At 39.9% G+C, this 16,957-nt stretch overlaps 1 protein-coding gene across 7 annotated transcripts in view; it reads right to left on the bottom strand.

Annotated features, from left to right (window-relative positions):
• LOC126194700 (focal adhesion kinase 1) overlaps window positions 1-16,957 on the bottom strand; it is a 775,803-nt gene that overhangs the window by 103,521 nt on the left and 655,325 nt on the right. For all 7 annotated transcript variants that reach the window (XM_049932927.1, XM_049932928.1, XM_049932925.1 and 4 more), the window contains 3 exons: window positions 11,308-11,524; window positions 5,536-5,726; window positions 3,868-4,072 (listed from right to left, as the gene is read on the bottom strand). In XM_049932927.1, coding sequence (XP_049788884.1) covers window positions 3,868-4,072; window positions 5,536-5,726; window positions 11,308-11,524 — 613 coding nt within the window. The remainder of the gene's footprint in view (window positions 1-3,867; window positions 4,073-5,535; window positions 5,727-11,307; window positions 11,525-16,957) is intronic.

Raw genomic sequence — 16,957 nt, 5'->3', positions numbered from 1 at the left:
TATGCTCTACCCTGGTTACTGACTTCTGTTGATGTGTTATATTTATTGAAGGAACTGTACTCTTTGCAGTAGAAAACTGGATGTACTTGGCTTTTCCAAAGTTCAGAGCAAGCCCATTCACAGAAAACTAATTAAGAACTTTTCCAAGACATTACTTCTATCATTTTCTATTGGAGTTTATTTTACTGGATTAATAATGATGCTTGTATCATCAACAAACAGTGTCAGTTTAGCTTTTTGTTTCAAATAAGAAGGGAGGTCATTCACATACACCACGAAAAAAGGGACCCATGAATGTACCCTGTGGAACACCTAATGCAATTTCACCCAAGTTAGATGTAGTGGCAAACTTCCTTAAATCAATTAAACGATATAAAGAAACTATTTGCTTTCTGTTCTGTGGAAATTACTTAAACAACTCATTTGCTTTTCCATTTATACCATAGAATTGTAATTTCTGTAACATAATATCTTGTTTATCACTATCAAATGCTTTGGATAAGTCATAGAAAGTTCTCATTGGTGACATTTTATTATTTAAAGACTCTATTACGTGGACAGTGAAATTGTATATTGCTGTCTCAGTGGAACAGCATTTTTGAAATTCGAACTGCGATTTACTAAGTATCCCATTACTGTTCAGATGGCTAACCACTCCTGAGTACATTACTTTCTCGACGATTTTTGAGTATGTTGTAAGCAAGGATACTGGCCGGTAATTATTGACATCTGTAGTGTCCCTTTTTTTTGTAGAGAGGCTTGACAATGGCATATTTTAACCTGTCTGGGAAAATACCTTGAGTTAGTGATGCATTACGTATGTGATTCAGAACATCAGCTGTAACTGCTCCACATTGTTTTAATATCTTGTTTGAGAACAGAACATTTACTTTTCAAATATTTAATGATTTTCCTTATCTGACGAGAGGTTGTTAGGTGAAAATTAATCTAAGATTTCTCAGGACTGACTCTTCCATGTACTGCTTGGCTTTTTCTTTTGAACTATTCTCACCAATTTTTTCACCTATACTTAAGAAATGGCTGGATTTTCTTTAATAGTAATACCACTTACCCCAGTGGTTACTTTTCCTGTCTTCCTTCTAATAACATCCAATATTGATTTGATTTTATGGCCAGAGCTGTTAATTTCATCTCTAAAATACATATTTCTTGATCTTCCGACATCTTTTCTCAGTATGTCACAATAATTTTTATAGTGTAAAATTACTTCTGGGTTTTTACTAATTCTTGCTGTCCCATAGAGTTTTCTTTTTCTTTTGAAGACACTTTAATACCTGTAGTAATCCACAGTTTCTTTGAAAACTGTTTGGTGTTACATTTAGTAATGTTTCTTGGGCAACAATGTTCAAAAAGAGATATAAATTTATCAAGCAATATGTTGCATTTATCATTAGCATTTGGCTCATTATATACATCTCCTCAATTAACATTTCTTATACATTCTCTGAAGTGCTCTACAGATACCAGGTTGGGCAACCTTACATTTTTTTAATGGTTTCGTAACTGTACACCTTGCTATATTTTATAAGTTAATCAATTGTGCATCATGGTCTGATAATCTATTTATCACAGGGAAAGATGTGTTAGTTTTACATCCTCTTGCTGTACAAATACATTACCTATTAGAGTGCTACTGTCTTGAGCTATACATGTACAGAAATTGATTACTGATTATGAGTTATATGTCATTAATAACAGTTCTGGTTCACTTTTCCTATCAGAATTGCTTAGAAACTTTACATTGAAATCACCACAGATTAATAACTCCTTCTCTTTGTCTGACAGGCAGAAGAATAGGGAGTACAACTTTTTTAATGAATAGCTCCCTAATGGAGACCTCTACATTGATGCTAATATCAATACTACAAACTTCAAAGTGCTGATCGACACAAAATTTGCTTACTTCTACAGTTTTGTATTTATACTCTTGTTTTGCGTAAATAGCAACTCCTCCTTTATCCATGCTAGATCCACAAGTGTAAGATGCTAAATTATACACATTTATACTGACATTATCCATCCCCACAGTTATATGGATCTCAGACAGACAAAGTATATCAATCTCATTCCTATCAAACAATGGAAAATCCAGGATGGAATGTAAGAATATTAGAGAAGGAAAGTTGCTACTCACCATATAGCGGATATGTTGAATCTTGATAAGCACAACAAAAAGATTCACACAATTTTAGCTTTCGGCCATTAAGGCCTTTGTCAGCAATAAATTCTTAGCTTGCAATCAAAAATATATGTCACTACGAATTTGGGTTTGGTGTGTGTTAGGTTACATGTTGCCATGTATTAAATGTAGAAATTATATTGAATTATTCTTTAAACTTGGAACGACATCATTGTCTGTTTCTGGTCTCGAGAAAATAGAGTATATGTAAAGCGCTCTGTCATGAACTCACGTGTTGGTAAGAAAAACTAGAATGAAACAGTAATAAATTCCTCGTATCTCATAAATGGTTTGAGATACACAAACAAGATCTTGGCCAATGATAACATGTAAAGACAAGAGTGTTTTGCCATATGATTAATATGCAAAACTTCCATATTTATCGCGATATTCAAGCAACTACAGGTGTGAAACAGAAGTGCTGTCGGTTTTGTAACAATGTTAAGTAAAGCAGTTACACAATTATTTTGATACTGAGAATGGGCCATTTCATAAACTACTGACCTGACTTGCACTCAGTTGTTAGTTTAGTAATACACTATTTCAGGATTCTGTCACAATTTCAGCTGCATTAGTGAGATGAACATTTCTAAACTCTGCTGTGTTTTGACAAAAGAAGCAGATTTCAACATGGCAACAAGATAAGTTACGTACTCCTCAAAACTTGTCACAGTTCTCAATGAATCAATGTCTCCTCAGCTACCTTCTTGGTATGGCTGACAACCCATGACCAGTCCTGTCACGTAACATTTGCAGTGGCTTCTTTTGACAGCATTTCAACCTCGGTGATCGTAATCTTCTTGTTTTTTGCTACATTACTTTTCACCAATGACCATTTACTGTCAGTCGAATTTAAATGAGTGTGATATGAAGAAAGCCTGATCTCTTGCAGCAGAACGTTATCTTCCCAGCCGGTGAATGTGTTCTCGGATGACACTTTTATTGCAAATCTCGTATTCAGATACTGTTGTTATTAATTCATTACCAATGCAAAACACTTGTTCACAATACCTGAGGACTACAGAACACTTCAATGCCAGAAAATATGACTTTACGAGAAGAGCTGACAAACGTTGATGCATCTGAGGCGTGAAACCACTTGGTACTGTTTACTCATGATGTGGCAACAGGGGCACTTTACCAGCCGAACCACTGGCGGTGTGGTAGGGAAAGCGAGCTTGCCACTGGTGTTAACTCTGCAACAGCGTCACGTCCCCCTCTTGTCAGCCAAATGTCAAAAGTCGCAACTAGTTTCAAACCCACTATAAACATACTAACAGCTCATCTACTTTATTTTTTTATTCCCCTGATATTTTGATAAAGTGAGATTATACTACCCTTAGCTTTACCCTACTAACTGTACATGAAGCTTCTTTTATTCTATTTTTCTTGACTGTTGTCTGTCTGGATTTTGGCTTTATATAAATAAAGACACTTACAGCAAGGAAAATGGAAGAAATGAAAGTAAAAGAGAAAGAAGAAGCAAATTAAGAACGCTATAAAAATGAAGCAATATAAACAGCATGAAACTGAAGAAATATAGAAATAGAAAATATCTTGATTCCATAGCACACTTCCAAGGCAGCTTACAAAAGTTAACTTCAGTCCATTTCCAACATTCTGTAGTGTTTCTACTACATCTATGCCCACAAATAAGAACAACTTACTGCAAAACTTCTCTTATTTCCTTGAAACTTGGCCTTTTTGATGGTTCATAAGCCCAGCACTGCGACATAAGACTGTACAGCCGTGGAGGGCAGTTGGGTGGAAGAGCCAGTCTTTCACCATTTTCAATTTTCCCAATGACATCATTATTCTTCACTCCTTGAAATGGCTTCACACCTAACATGAGTATCTCCCACATGCAAACACCTAGTAAAACAGAAAAAAATGCTTCCAAATTACCAATGAAAATTTAACATGTACCACAAAAGTCTACAGAAATGGAACACTGAAAAAATTAAAGGAAAAAAAAATTGTGTAACTATTAAATACTACCTCAGATTGTCAATTCTACGTTTGTGGACAAGCTTAAGTTTGCTCAATACTTTCTTTGAACATTCAAAAGGACAAAATTGACACACGTTTTTGGAGTCTTTACACACACACACACACACACACACACACACACACACACACACACGTTTTTGGAGTCTTCAGACTTACTTTTGTTCCAATGCCTATTAAAATTTTTTAAACAGTTAACACCATAAAATTTATGGCCTCTATCAACTATCTCGTTCTGGCTGACCACATCTTAAATATAAAAACAAAATATTACATCCCCCCTATATGTCTCCCCCAACAATTCCTTCCAGCGACAGTGATGTATTATTACTTACTTTGAATTAGTATTACAGAAAATGCAGTAATACCTAGAAAATTTCATACTATGCAGGAACAACCAAATGTCAGTACATTTTCAAAAGCAATGACAAAATAAAACTACCACACAACAGTAAGTGTACTATATCTCTCTTGGGTACAATAAAATTTATACCAGTCAATTAGGTGGAGCGACTGCAACCAGACTGGTTAAATCTGAGAGCTGCTGAAAGCTGTAGAAGAGATTCAACTATGTGCTTTTTAAGGTAGTTATCCTGGCTTTTGCCTCAAGTAATTTAGAGAAAATAGGAAACCTCAGTCTGGAGAAATGCAGCTCCAGGACCTTACCACTGTACCCCTTTGCTAAACCTAGGGGCAGAGCAGAATGTGCTCACAGCCCTTGAAATCTATGAACATCTGAGACAGAGACAACCCTCAGCTTCAAAATGATCAAACCCACACAAGTACTTTTCTTTTTGTGAACTTCAATCACCTTCAATGACCTAACCCTGTCATTTCTCCCCAGTATCCACTCCACCTGTTCCATCCCGCTCTTCCATTTTATTTTGCACCTACTTTACAGTGAATTAATATTTTTAGTATTTTGCTAGACATATCCCCCACCCCCTCCCCTCACAACAGGTGAGTCCCTTTCGCCCTGTTGTCTGAGTAGCATGGCCTTCTTCTTTAACCTTCCCCAGTCCATCCCTCCCCTTTCCAAGGAAGGAACTACTGTTCCCAAAAACTAAGACAGGTAAAGGTAATTAAAGCCAGCAATTATGTCTCATATTTTTGTACTTTTTTTGAGTGAATGTTCCATTCAATAGTAAGTTACATAGCAAGGATGGTCTTGTGAGTATAAAAACCACTCACAGACAAAGTAAATACTGTGGAACACACAAAGTGTGTGTTTTCTAATTTGCAATGTAAAAAATAAATCAGATATTTCAGTTTTATATAACCTTTAGAAAAAGTGAAAAAACTTAAGAGTGTCATTGAAAAACTCTTACCAAACATCCAGACATCTGACGCAGTGGTGAACCGCCGAAAGTTGATTGACTCTGGCGACATCCATTTAATGGGCAGCTTTCCCTTGGATGCCTTATAATAACTCTGATCTTCTACCCACCGACTAAGACCAAAGTCCGCCAATTTCACACAGTTATGGGATGATACAAGAACGTTGCGTGCTGCTATGTCCCTGCACAGTTGGATGCAAGAATCTCAATAGATAAGCAACAAAAAGTATATTCTATATTTTTTAATCAGTCATAAAATTGTACCAAAAAGAACAATCACACTTATTGCAACTGGTTGGAGAACATGCACATATAGCACAGAAACATGTAATGTTTCATGAGGAGCACACGTTTATGCACAAGGTTTGTATCTGGATCAAAAATTCCATTTTGCTTTCAAAAAAGCATTTATTGTCAGGCTATGAACAAACACACTTTGTGCCTCTACTGTCAATGTTAAAGGAACCTGTAGCGATGCTTTCAGCAAGTTCATTGCAGAGCCACAATATAAACATATTTTGTTATTCATTTTTGTTCACATTTTCCTAGGTGCATATGTCATTAAAAAAAGAGGCATGGAAAAAAAAGTCTCAAACATCAAAGTTAAGAAAGAAATGTAGTGAAAATTTCAGCCAACTTTTGATTTCTTTAACATTTCACTAGCACCTATCAAACAATGGAAAATCCAGGATGGAATGTAACAATATTATGAGAAGGAAAGTTGCTGCTCATCATATAGTGGAGATGCTGAGTCACAGATGGGCACAACAAAAAGATTTTCACACTTAAAGCTTTCAGCCAATGGACTCTGTCAACACCACACACACACACACACACACACACACACACACACACACACACACACACACGCGCGCGCGCGCACGCGCACGACTGCAGTCTCGGGCAACTGAAACCACACTGAGAGCAGCAGCACCAGTGCATGATGGGAGAGGCAGCTGGGTGGGGGAAAGGCGGAGGCTGGGACAGGGAGGGGGATGGATAGTATGGTGGGGATGGCGGACAGTGAAGTGCTGCAGGTTAAGTGGCGGGCAGGGAAGAGATGGGGAGGGGAGGGGGGAAGTAGTGGAAAAGGAGAGATATAGAGAGAAATAAATTAAAAAATAAACAAATAAATAAAAAAAGATAGACTGGGTGTGGAGGTGGAATGACGGCTGTGTAGTGCTGGAATGGGAGCAGGGAAGGGGCTGGATGGGTGAGGACAGCTATTTTGGTTTTAGGTCGCAAAACTGCTATGGTCATTAGCAGAGGACAGCTATTAACGAAGGTTGACGCTAGGAGTGTCTAGGAGTGTTACGGGAATGTAGGATGTATTGCAGGGAAAGTTCCCACCTGTGCAATTCAGAAAAGCTGGTGTTGGTGGGAAGGATCCATATGGCACAGGCTGTGTAGCAGTTAGTGAAATGAAGGATATCATGTTTGACAGTGTGTTCGGCAATAGGGTGGTCCATATGTTTCTTGGCCACAGTTTGTCGGTGGCCATTCATGCAGACAGATAGTTTGCTGGTTGTCATGCCTACATAGAATGCAGCACAGTGGTTGCAGCTTAGCTTGTAGACCACATGACTGTTTTCACATGTAGCCCTGCCTTTTAAGGGATAGGTGATGTTGGCGGCTGAACTGGAATAGGTGGTGGTGGGAGGATGTATGGGACAGGTCTTGCATGTTGGCCTATTACAGGGGTATGAGCCATGAGGTAAGGCACTGTGAGCAGGGGTTGTGTAAGGATGGACAAGTATATTGTGTATATTGTGTAGGTTCAGTGGACAGCGTAACACCACAGTGGGAGGGGTGGGAAGGATAGTGGGCAGGACATTTCTCATTTAAGGGCACAACGAGAGTTAATCAAAACCCTGGCAGAGAAGGTAATTTAGTTGCTTCAGTCCTGGGTGGTACTGAATTTCGAGGGGAATGCTCCTCTGTGGGCGGACGATGGGGCTTTGGGAGATGGTGGGAGACTGGAAAGATAAGACACAGGAGATTTGTTTTTGTACAAGGTTGGGATAACAATTACAGTCAGCGAAGGCTTCAGCTGCCCTCGGAATGGGTGGCAGCTGTCAAAGTGGAGGTACTGCTGGCGGTTAGTAGGTTCGATATGGATGGAGGTACTGGTGTAACCATCTTTGAGGTGGAGGCCAACATCTAGGAAGGTGGCCTGTTGGGTTGAGTAGGACCAGGTGAAGCAAATGGGGGAGAAGTTGTTGAGGTTCTGGAGGAATGTGGATAGGGTGTCCCCACCTTCGATCCAGATAGCAAAAGTCCTAATGGCCTTACCGCTATTGAACAGTACCTTTCCCAATGCCCGATGGATTCCAAAATGACAACCTCCTTCCTAGTAGCTATGACCAATTATATCCTCACCCGCAATTACTTCTCCTTTGAAGGCATTACCTACAAACAAATCCGGGGTACAGCTATGGGCATGCGCATGTCACCATCCTATGCCAATCTATTCATGGCCCATCTAGAGGAATCCATCCTAAACACCCGGAATCCTAAACCCCTCACCTAGTTCAGATTCATTGATGTCACCTCATGACAGATGACAGATTTAGTTATTCCAGCTTACAGAATTACAATATCTCTCCAATCAGATTATTATTGTTAATATAGGACCAGGTGAAGCTTCTGCCTCTGATATGAGATTGTATCAGGTGCCACATTTCTTTCATATTCTCGCTATGCATTTTCTTCCTTAACCTCTTGGCTCACCTTCCACATGAGAACTTTGTGGTCGATTGTTCATCTGTCTTATATATCCAAGCCAGTATCCTCTATATCTTTTCTTACTTCAGTGGTTCACTTTATGTTCTTAATGATTCCTGTGCACCCCAAGATCAGTTTAGGTGTCAGGTGTCTGTCATTCGTTTGATATGTTTAGTGTCATTGCCACAGATACTACTACAAGGCCGTGCCAACACAAGGTTGGCAGCCCGTCATCTGTCGAGCACACTGAACTCTAGCGGGCTGTGCAGCTCGACAGAACTGGAGTATGCCTCTTTCACTTCTTAGTTAGATTTCAACCTTGGCAGACGCACTTTCATAAACAGCCCTCAGCCAGTTCTGTAATGTTTGCATTGATTCTATGAGAAGGGCCCATCAGGCTTAGTCCCTGAGAATATGTTGTATTAGTTCATGGTATTCCATGTTACGAGATTGTCAGTTCATAGCCGCAGCTGCAGTCCTACTAACTACTGAAGATAAGTAATTTCATTGTACTATGTGTTTTCTTGAATAATAATCCTTCTCTCTAACAGTGTGCCGTACTGCATATTATTGCAACCTGGACTCCTTCAGCTCCTATCAACTTGGCCTCCTACTTATTAGCATTTAGTAACAAGCTGAAAACACCCACGCGTTTTGTGCCTCTACATAGTGAGACAATAATATGCCTGTAAAAATTTCAGATGATGTTCCTTAATGTCATATACTATGTTAGATACTTGTTTTCTCTCTTGTCTTCTCCGCAGTCTGCAGCCTTCTTTTCTCTTATTGGGTCCCAAGATGTGTGTAGTATTTTTTCTCTATAGTTTCTTGATTTTTCTAGTGCACCTTTCCGATTCATGTGCAACATTTCTGATCCGTATAAGTTTTCTGGTTTGATTAGTGGTGTAATGTTACATTTTTACATTAGGTGTTAGGCATGATTTATTGTACGTGTTTACATTTTTCCAGAATACTTATCTTCTGAGTTCTCTGTTTTCTGTTCTTGAATACTTATCTTCTGTTCTCTGTTCTTGAACTACTGTTTCTATCCTATTTGTCTGCATCAATTCACCACGATACTTGAATTTGTAGACTCTCTTGATCTCACCATATTTTATCAAATTCTTTTTTGGTGCATCTTTTTGCTTTTACACAAATTCTGTTTCCTCAAAGGTGGTCAACCTCTTCAGCCCTCTCTTTCAGGACTTATATTTGCTTTACTGCAGTTTCTGTGTCATCTTTAAGTTCTGCAAAATCCTCAGTGAATGTCAGACAGCCTTTGGTTTTCCTCCCTAACCTGATGGGTTTCTTACGTATCTGTATCTTCAATTGTTTCTCCTATTTCATATCAACTTTGTCTGACAGTGTATTGAACAACAGTGGTGAAATACCATCATCCTGTCTCACGTCTGTTCTATTCTCACAGGATATACTCCATGAATCTAATTTTAGATACTGTGCTGTCATAAGCTGTCACCAGCACACCGGTTAGCAAAGATGAAGCGTGAAGTTCGATTAGCAGGTGCTGGATCAATTGCGCGTAGGAGGGGAGAGGCCAGAAACACATCCACAAGCAACACGCCTCCAATGCCCTCTCAACAGCATGTATTCAGGCCACCGCCACTGATCGGAGGGCCTCACTCACTCATCCAGTTTGGCATCTGTCAGTTTACGCAGAGCGGGTTTAGTTCATCACAGACTATGACAATATATAGCAACCAGATTAGTGACGGTAGCGGGACTAGTTCACCTCAACCAGAATTGCACTTTACATCAATCTGCATGAAGACTATTGCTGATGAGCTTGTACCACAAAACATGGACTCTATTTGTAGGTTGTGTTCCAAAAATTAACAGCACAGAGACAGAAGTGATGACACTTTCTGCAGGACCTGACCATCATTTTGCAGGACAATGCTCAAGCACATACAGTGCAAGCTGTTACTGATTTGTTTGACTGATGGGGTTGCGAAGTGCTATACCACCTACTGCACTCCCCTGACTTAAGCCCTCGTGAGTTCAACTCGATTTCTAAACTGAAGGAAACGATCGCTTCAGAACTTCTACCAATTCATTGTGCAATAGACCACACCGCTCAAACTTTCAACACAACTGGCACTGCTAAGAGTATCCAATGTCATCCACATTGTTGGCAATAGGTTATACACAATGCTGGTGACTACTCTGAAGGTCAGTAAAACTTTAAAACCGTACCTATTTTGTATGAGCTGTAAATAAATAGTTGCCACTATTAAAGTTCCAACCCTCGTATATTCTATTGTTTTAATGATCCATTTGACAGTTGGATTAAAAATTTGAAATTTACATGTGGATGAAGAAATACAGATAACTGTGACTGCACGCAGTATGTACATTCAGTAAAAATAAGTGCAAAAAGAAATGGATGAGTGGGGAATGCAACGCATGGAGCGATGAGTGGGAAAAAAGACTGTATAAGGTGATTTAAGTTAACAGGTGAGGAAGCACTAAGCTGGGTTTGATCATTTTAAAATTAAAAATGGGCTTTGTAACAGATATCTGTGATCATAGTATAAAAAGATGTTGACTAGACACAGATGTACAAATGAAACAATGTCAACAACAGAAAGTAGATAAGTTACTGTCACAGTTTTGTGCACTTTTTTTTTTTTTTTTTTTTTTTTGACAATGCTTGTGCTACTTCGAAGATCAGAATGAAGGCTGTATGTATGCCTATGTGTATATTTATTGTCATGCTATTTGCTTGAAAATGACGAATGCTCAAAATTGCAACTGCAATAAATAATTTGTTTTTGACACCCATAAGCAGTAACTACCACATTTGACAATTATATGCAACACGTGGACCCCTTCCTCATACAACTATTAGTTAAGTATTGACATTCTGCTTCATTTACAGATGATCAGTTTTAGTTATAGACTAGAGAAAAATTGTTAGTATTTAATGACCTGAAAATTAACAAACACTGTCAAACGGCAAAATGTAGGTTTCAATGATGAGAAATAATATTACTTAATTATATTGTGTAAAATACTCACCTGTGCACAAACTTCTTACTTTCCAGGTATGACAGTGCAGTACTAAGTTGATATGTATACTGCAGCAGTGTAGCTAAGGTGAGTATATGACGGTTGCTCTGGAGATATGCCCTCATCTCCCCTAACCTCGCCAGTTCCATTACAATCCAGATGGGGCTTTCTGAGCAGACTCCAATTAACTTGATGATGTGGGGATGATCAAACTGCTGCATTATATCTGCAAAATATTACACAGCAATTCACAGTTAAAAGTCAGTACCAGACTGTTCCTCTCAGACTGATCTGTAATTCATCATTCATCAACACTACAAATACAGGATATCAAAGTTTTTTTTTCTTTGTCTTCAGCTTTTTGTTTCAGGATATTAGTGAAAACTTTAATTAGACATGAGAGATTCGTCAAGATAAATTTGTAACGAGTTTACTATTGTCTGTGATAGCCTATAAATATATTCTTAAAGTATATTAATCATTAAATGGAAGCACCAAACTTCACAGTGTCAAACAATTTTCCCACATATTATAATTCTATCTTGTCAGGCAAATGGAGTGAACTTCTTCCATCAAACAAGGCTAACAATTATTCTCATTACAGTTCAGTTGGGTACATGCTGACTGTTGCACTAGTTAGTGACATCAAATTTTTAACTTGTGACTATGCTCTTAGGTGTTAGTTGAAATTGTTAAATACATATGTTTTGAGATTTATAGAATAATGTCGATGTGACTCAACATACATACCTACATGTTATAGCTAGACAATCACACAGATTAATGAAGGAGTGAAACACCAGTTAATGAGGTCAACCCATTATTAGTAATATTCAGGTATCACTACAAATTTTCAATTTTACAGTATTTTTCAAACATGAAAGGCAGGAGTCAAAAATCTATGAGGTAGGTCACATCATCTTCACTAGCCTTGAATGTTACTCATCCTGCACTGCCACTTGCGTGAGTTATAACGTGGCATTGAGGAGGAATATACATCTGTGTATGTAAAATTCTGTCTGTTCCAAAGAAAAATCCCAGTTCTATATCTCTGCTGCATTGCCGTAATTTTTATGTATCTGATCTCCAATCAACACCTCCTTAAGATTTTAAATAAGTTGACTTGTGTCCTCACAGGAAGTTTTGAATGACCACACTTTAATAGACAAGAATGCTGCATCTACAAAGGATATTTCACAGAGAATCACAAATCTACATCTACATCCTTAATTGGCAAACCACAGAAGTGCATGGCTGAGAGAAATTCCCACTGTACCACACATTAGAGTTTCGTTCTGATTCATGTGTGTGCAGAGCCCTTAGCGATAACTGCTTAAATGTTTCATATGTAATGAAAATACGAAGTGCATTCAAGTTCTAAGGCCTCCGATTTTTTTTTCTCTGGACTGGAAAGAGATAGAAAAATGCGCATTGTTTTAAAATGAGGCCGCGATAATTGTCAATACGTCCCAGAGATGGCAGCACCGTACGGCAGATGCAATTTTACCGCCAGTGGCGAGAATGAGAACTGTTTTAAATACTTAAAATGGCGACATTTTCCTTACTTGAACAGCATGCAATCATTCGTTTTCTGAATTTGCGTGGTGTGAAACCAATTGAAATTCATCGACATGTGGTGATGGAGTTATGAATCTGTCGAAAGTGCATTCGTGGGTACGACAGTTTAACGAAGGCAGAACATCATGTGACAACAAACCGAAACAACCTTGGGCTCACACAAGCCGGTCTGACGACATGATCAAGAAAGTGGAGAGAATTGTTTTGGGGGGATCGCCGAATGACTGTTGAACAGATCGCCTCCAGAGTTGGCATTTCTGTGGGTTCTGTGCACACAATCCTGCATGATGACCTGAAAATGCGAAAAGTGTCATCCAGGTGGGTGCCACGAATGCTGACGGACGACCACACGGCTGCCCGTGTGGCATGTTGCCAAGCAATGTTGACGCGCAACGACAGCATGAATGGGACTTTCTTTTCGTCGGTTGTGACAATGGATGAGACGTGGATGCCATTTTTCAATCCAGAAACAAAGCGCCAGTCAGCTCAATGGAAGCACACAAATTCACCGCCACCAAAAAAATTTTGGGTAACCGCCAGTGCTGAAAAAATGATGGTGTCCATGTTCTGGGACAGCAAGGGCGTAATCCTTACCCATTGCATTCCAAAGGGCACTACGGTAACAGGTGCATCAACCGAAAATGTTTTGAAGAACAAATTCCTTCCTGCACTGCAACAAAAATGTCCGGGAAAGGCTGCGCGTGTGCTGTTTCACCAAGACAACGCACCCGCACATCGAGCTAACGTTACGCAACAGTTTCTTCGTGATAACAACTTTGAAGTGATTCCTCATGCTCCCTACTCACCTGACCTGGCTCCTAGTGACTTTTGGCTTTTTCCAAGAATGAAAGACACTCTCCGTGGCCGCAAATTTACCAGCCGTGCTGCTATTGCCTCAGCGATTTTCCAGTGGTCAAAACAGACTCCTAAAGAAGCCTTCGCCGCAGCCATGGAATCATGGTGTCAGCGTTGTGAAAAATGTGTACGTCTGCAGGGCGATTCATCGAGAAGTAATGCCAGTTTCATTGGTTTCGGGTGAGTAGTTAATTAGAAAAAAAATCGGAGGCCTTAGAACTTGAATGCACCTCGTACTAAAACAGAAAATTGTTTGTTTAAGAACTTGTTAACAGTGTCCAATAGAGACGGAGCACTAGCTCGGAGAGGCCACAGTCAGGGCATTTGACTTCAGTCATTTGAGGAAACAACAGAAAAGCCAAATCACGAGCTCCGATGTGGATCTGAATGTGGTTACTCCAAATAGCAAAACAGGATTCCACCGAAAGTCAATACAGATACACTCACAGCAGTCATCCTAACCATTTATGCGCTAGCAGAACCTAATATTTGTCTCAGTGTAGCAAGTAGCACAACACAGAAACAACAGCATATTTCTTTCTCGCCAACTGTTGGACGGCAAGTACAAATAATTGCAGCACATGATTATAACTGAGGAGATTCCAGAACGGAAGCTACATAGGGCAACAAAGGTAGGCAATTATTTATCTACAGACTGGTATGTTGCACTCCAATATAAACTCATGCTCATAAATTAAGGATAATGCTGATACATGGTGAAACAACACTGTGGCAGGCGGTTTGCGGGTTTAAATAACCTCAGGGTATGACCACGTGGTGCATTTGACCTGTGGTCGTCGCATGGTGGCGGTGGCAGCTATCCACATACGCAGAGGAGTGTTGGTGCATGTCTGAGTACAGTGCAGCGAGTAAGTGTGCGGACATTTTCAGACATGCTAATCATGGCTGTGTATTGAAAATGGCTCAAAGAACACATCTTGATGACGTTATGAGGGGTAGAATATTAGGGCGACTGGAGGCTGGTCAAACACAGCAGGTCGTAGCAGGGACCCTCCATATGCCACAAAGTGTGATCTCAAGATTATGGCAACGATTCCAGTAGACAGGATATCTCACTATCAGTGACTGCGGATGGCCATGGAGTACTGCAGATAGCCTTGCTCGGGACCTTACCGCAGCCAGTGGAACAGTTGTCTCCACACACACAGTTTACAGACAACTGAACAGACATGGTTTATTTGCCCAGAGACCTGCAAGGAACATTCCACTGAGCCCTGGTCACAGGAGAGCCCGTAAAGCCTGGTACATGGTCACTGGAACAGTGGTCCCATGTTATGTTCACGGAAGAGTCTAGGTATAGTCTAAACAGTGATTCTCACCAGGTTTTCATATGGCTTGAACCAGGAACCAGATACCAACACCTTAATGTCCTTGAAAGTGACCTGTATGGAGGTCGTGGTTTGATGGCGTGGGGTGGGATTATGATTGGTGCGCGTCCACCCCTGCGTGTCTTTGACAGAGGAACTGTAACAGGTCAGGTGTATCGGGACGTCATTTTTCACCAGTATGTCCGCCTTTTCAAGGGTGCAGTGGCTCCCACCTTCCTCCTGATGGATGATAACGCACGGCCCCACCGAACTGCCATCGTGCAGGAGTACCTTGAAACAGAAGATATCAGGCGAATGGAGTGGCCTGCCTGTTCTTCAGACCTAAATCCCAAACCCCATAAAGCATGTCTGGGATGCTCTCATTCGATGTATCACTGCACGTCTTCAAACCCCTAGGACACTCCAGGAGTTCTGATACGCACTGGTGCAAGAATGGGACACTATATCCCAGCAGCTGCTTGACCACCTAATCCAGAGTATGCCAGCCCGTTGTGTGGCCTGTGTACATGTACATGGTGATCATATCCCATACTGATGTCGGGGTACACACGCAGGAAACAGTGGCATTTTGTAGCGCATGTGTTTTGGGACAGTTTTCTCAACTTATCACCAATACCGTGGACTTACAGATGTGTGACATGTGTGTTCCCTATGTGCCTAGTCTATTAGCAACAGTTTTGTGTAGTGCCACATTGTGTGGCACCACATTCTGCAATTATCCTTAATTTATGCGCATGAGTGTCTATAGCAGCATAGAAAAATTCACTAGCTTTCAGGTTATCACTTCCTTTTACAATTTAAGCACTATTTTGCACATAAAATAAAACAGCAACAGTAGCACCAACATTCTATCATCACTGTTTTGTTCAAAATTTAATATTATTATAAATGTAAAAAGAAGATGACCCTTGTGATGACACAGATATGCTGAATCTTGTCCAGGCTAGGAAATCAATAATGATGTGTGTGTTTCAAAAACAAACTGAATCCATTTCCATAGTTATTTCTCTAAATAAGGCTATTTTGGGTCATTACAGACCAAATGATTATTGTTTCTGGTATTCACCTAAAATGTTTTGTGGAATGATCAAAAGTAAGTGAAGGTGGTAACATTGAGATGAGAATTACAACAAACAAACAAAATTAAAAAATAAGTAGTTTTAACACTAACTAAGAGGCTGAAAGAAACACTACATTTGTTGTTAAGACACTCTCACTCTCTCTCTCTCTCTCTCTCTCTCTCTCTCTCTCTTTACAATCTTAAGTTAGTGAAAGACGATTCCTGGAGTACGACTATACACTTTCTGAGGCAGTAAATGTCTGCAAAGACAGAAATTCATTTTCTCAAGTACAGAGAAAAAAGTTCATACTGTAAATGTGAGTGTGATAAAGGGTGAGCAGGGCGTTTACCCTTCAAATTATCATTAAAAGTAGTGTTCTTATATTTTTTACTTTTTTCAGGAAAAATTAATTCAAAGCAAGTAGAAGTTGTAATTTATGATAGTAAACTTAGCAGTATACAAATACAACTATAATAATCTGACAGCAACTGTGAAGGAAAGGTAAGTCTGAGGAGGAGGAGGAGGAGGAGGAGGAGGAGGAGGAGGGGGAGGGGGAGGAGCGGGAGGACCAGGAGGAGGGACTCTTCAACAATCAGACTACATTTCAAAATATAGTCAGTCTGTAAATTCGAGAGCGAGCAGCGCTTTTGGTGGGGGAAGTGGCCTTCCCTGGAAGAACCCTGCCGCTGTCCTACAGGGGTACCCAAAATCTGTTGCCCGTTACCTGTCTAGTAGTGTAGTTCAGCGTGCAGTGATATATGTCAACTCTGTTCATGGGGTCTTAGTTGCCAGTGTCTGTCAATTAACTTTGTATAC

The sequence above is a fragment of the Schistocerca nitens genome, chromosome 7, assembly GCF_023898315.1.
Source record: "Schistocerca nitens isolate TAMUIC-IGC-003100 chromosome 7, iqSchNite1.1, whole genome shotgun sequence".
NCBI lineage: Eukaryota > Metazoa > Arthropoda > Insecta > Orthoptera > Acrididae > Schistocerca > Schistocerca nitens.
The sequence above is the reverse complement of the archived record's forward strand: the minus strand, read 5'-3'. Positions and strand labels throughout refer to the sequence as shown.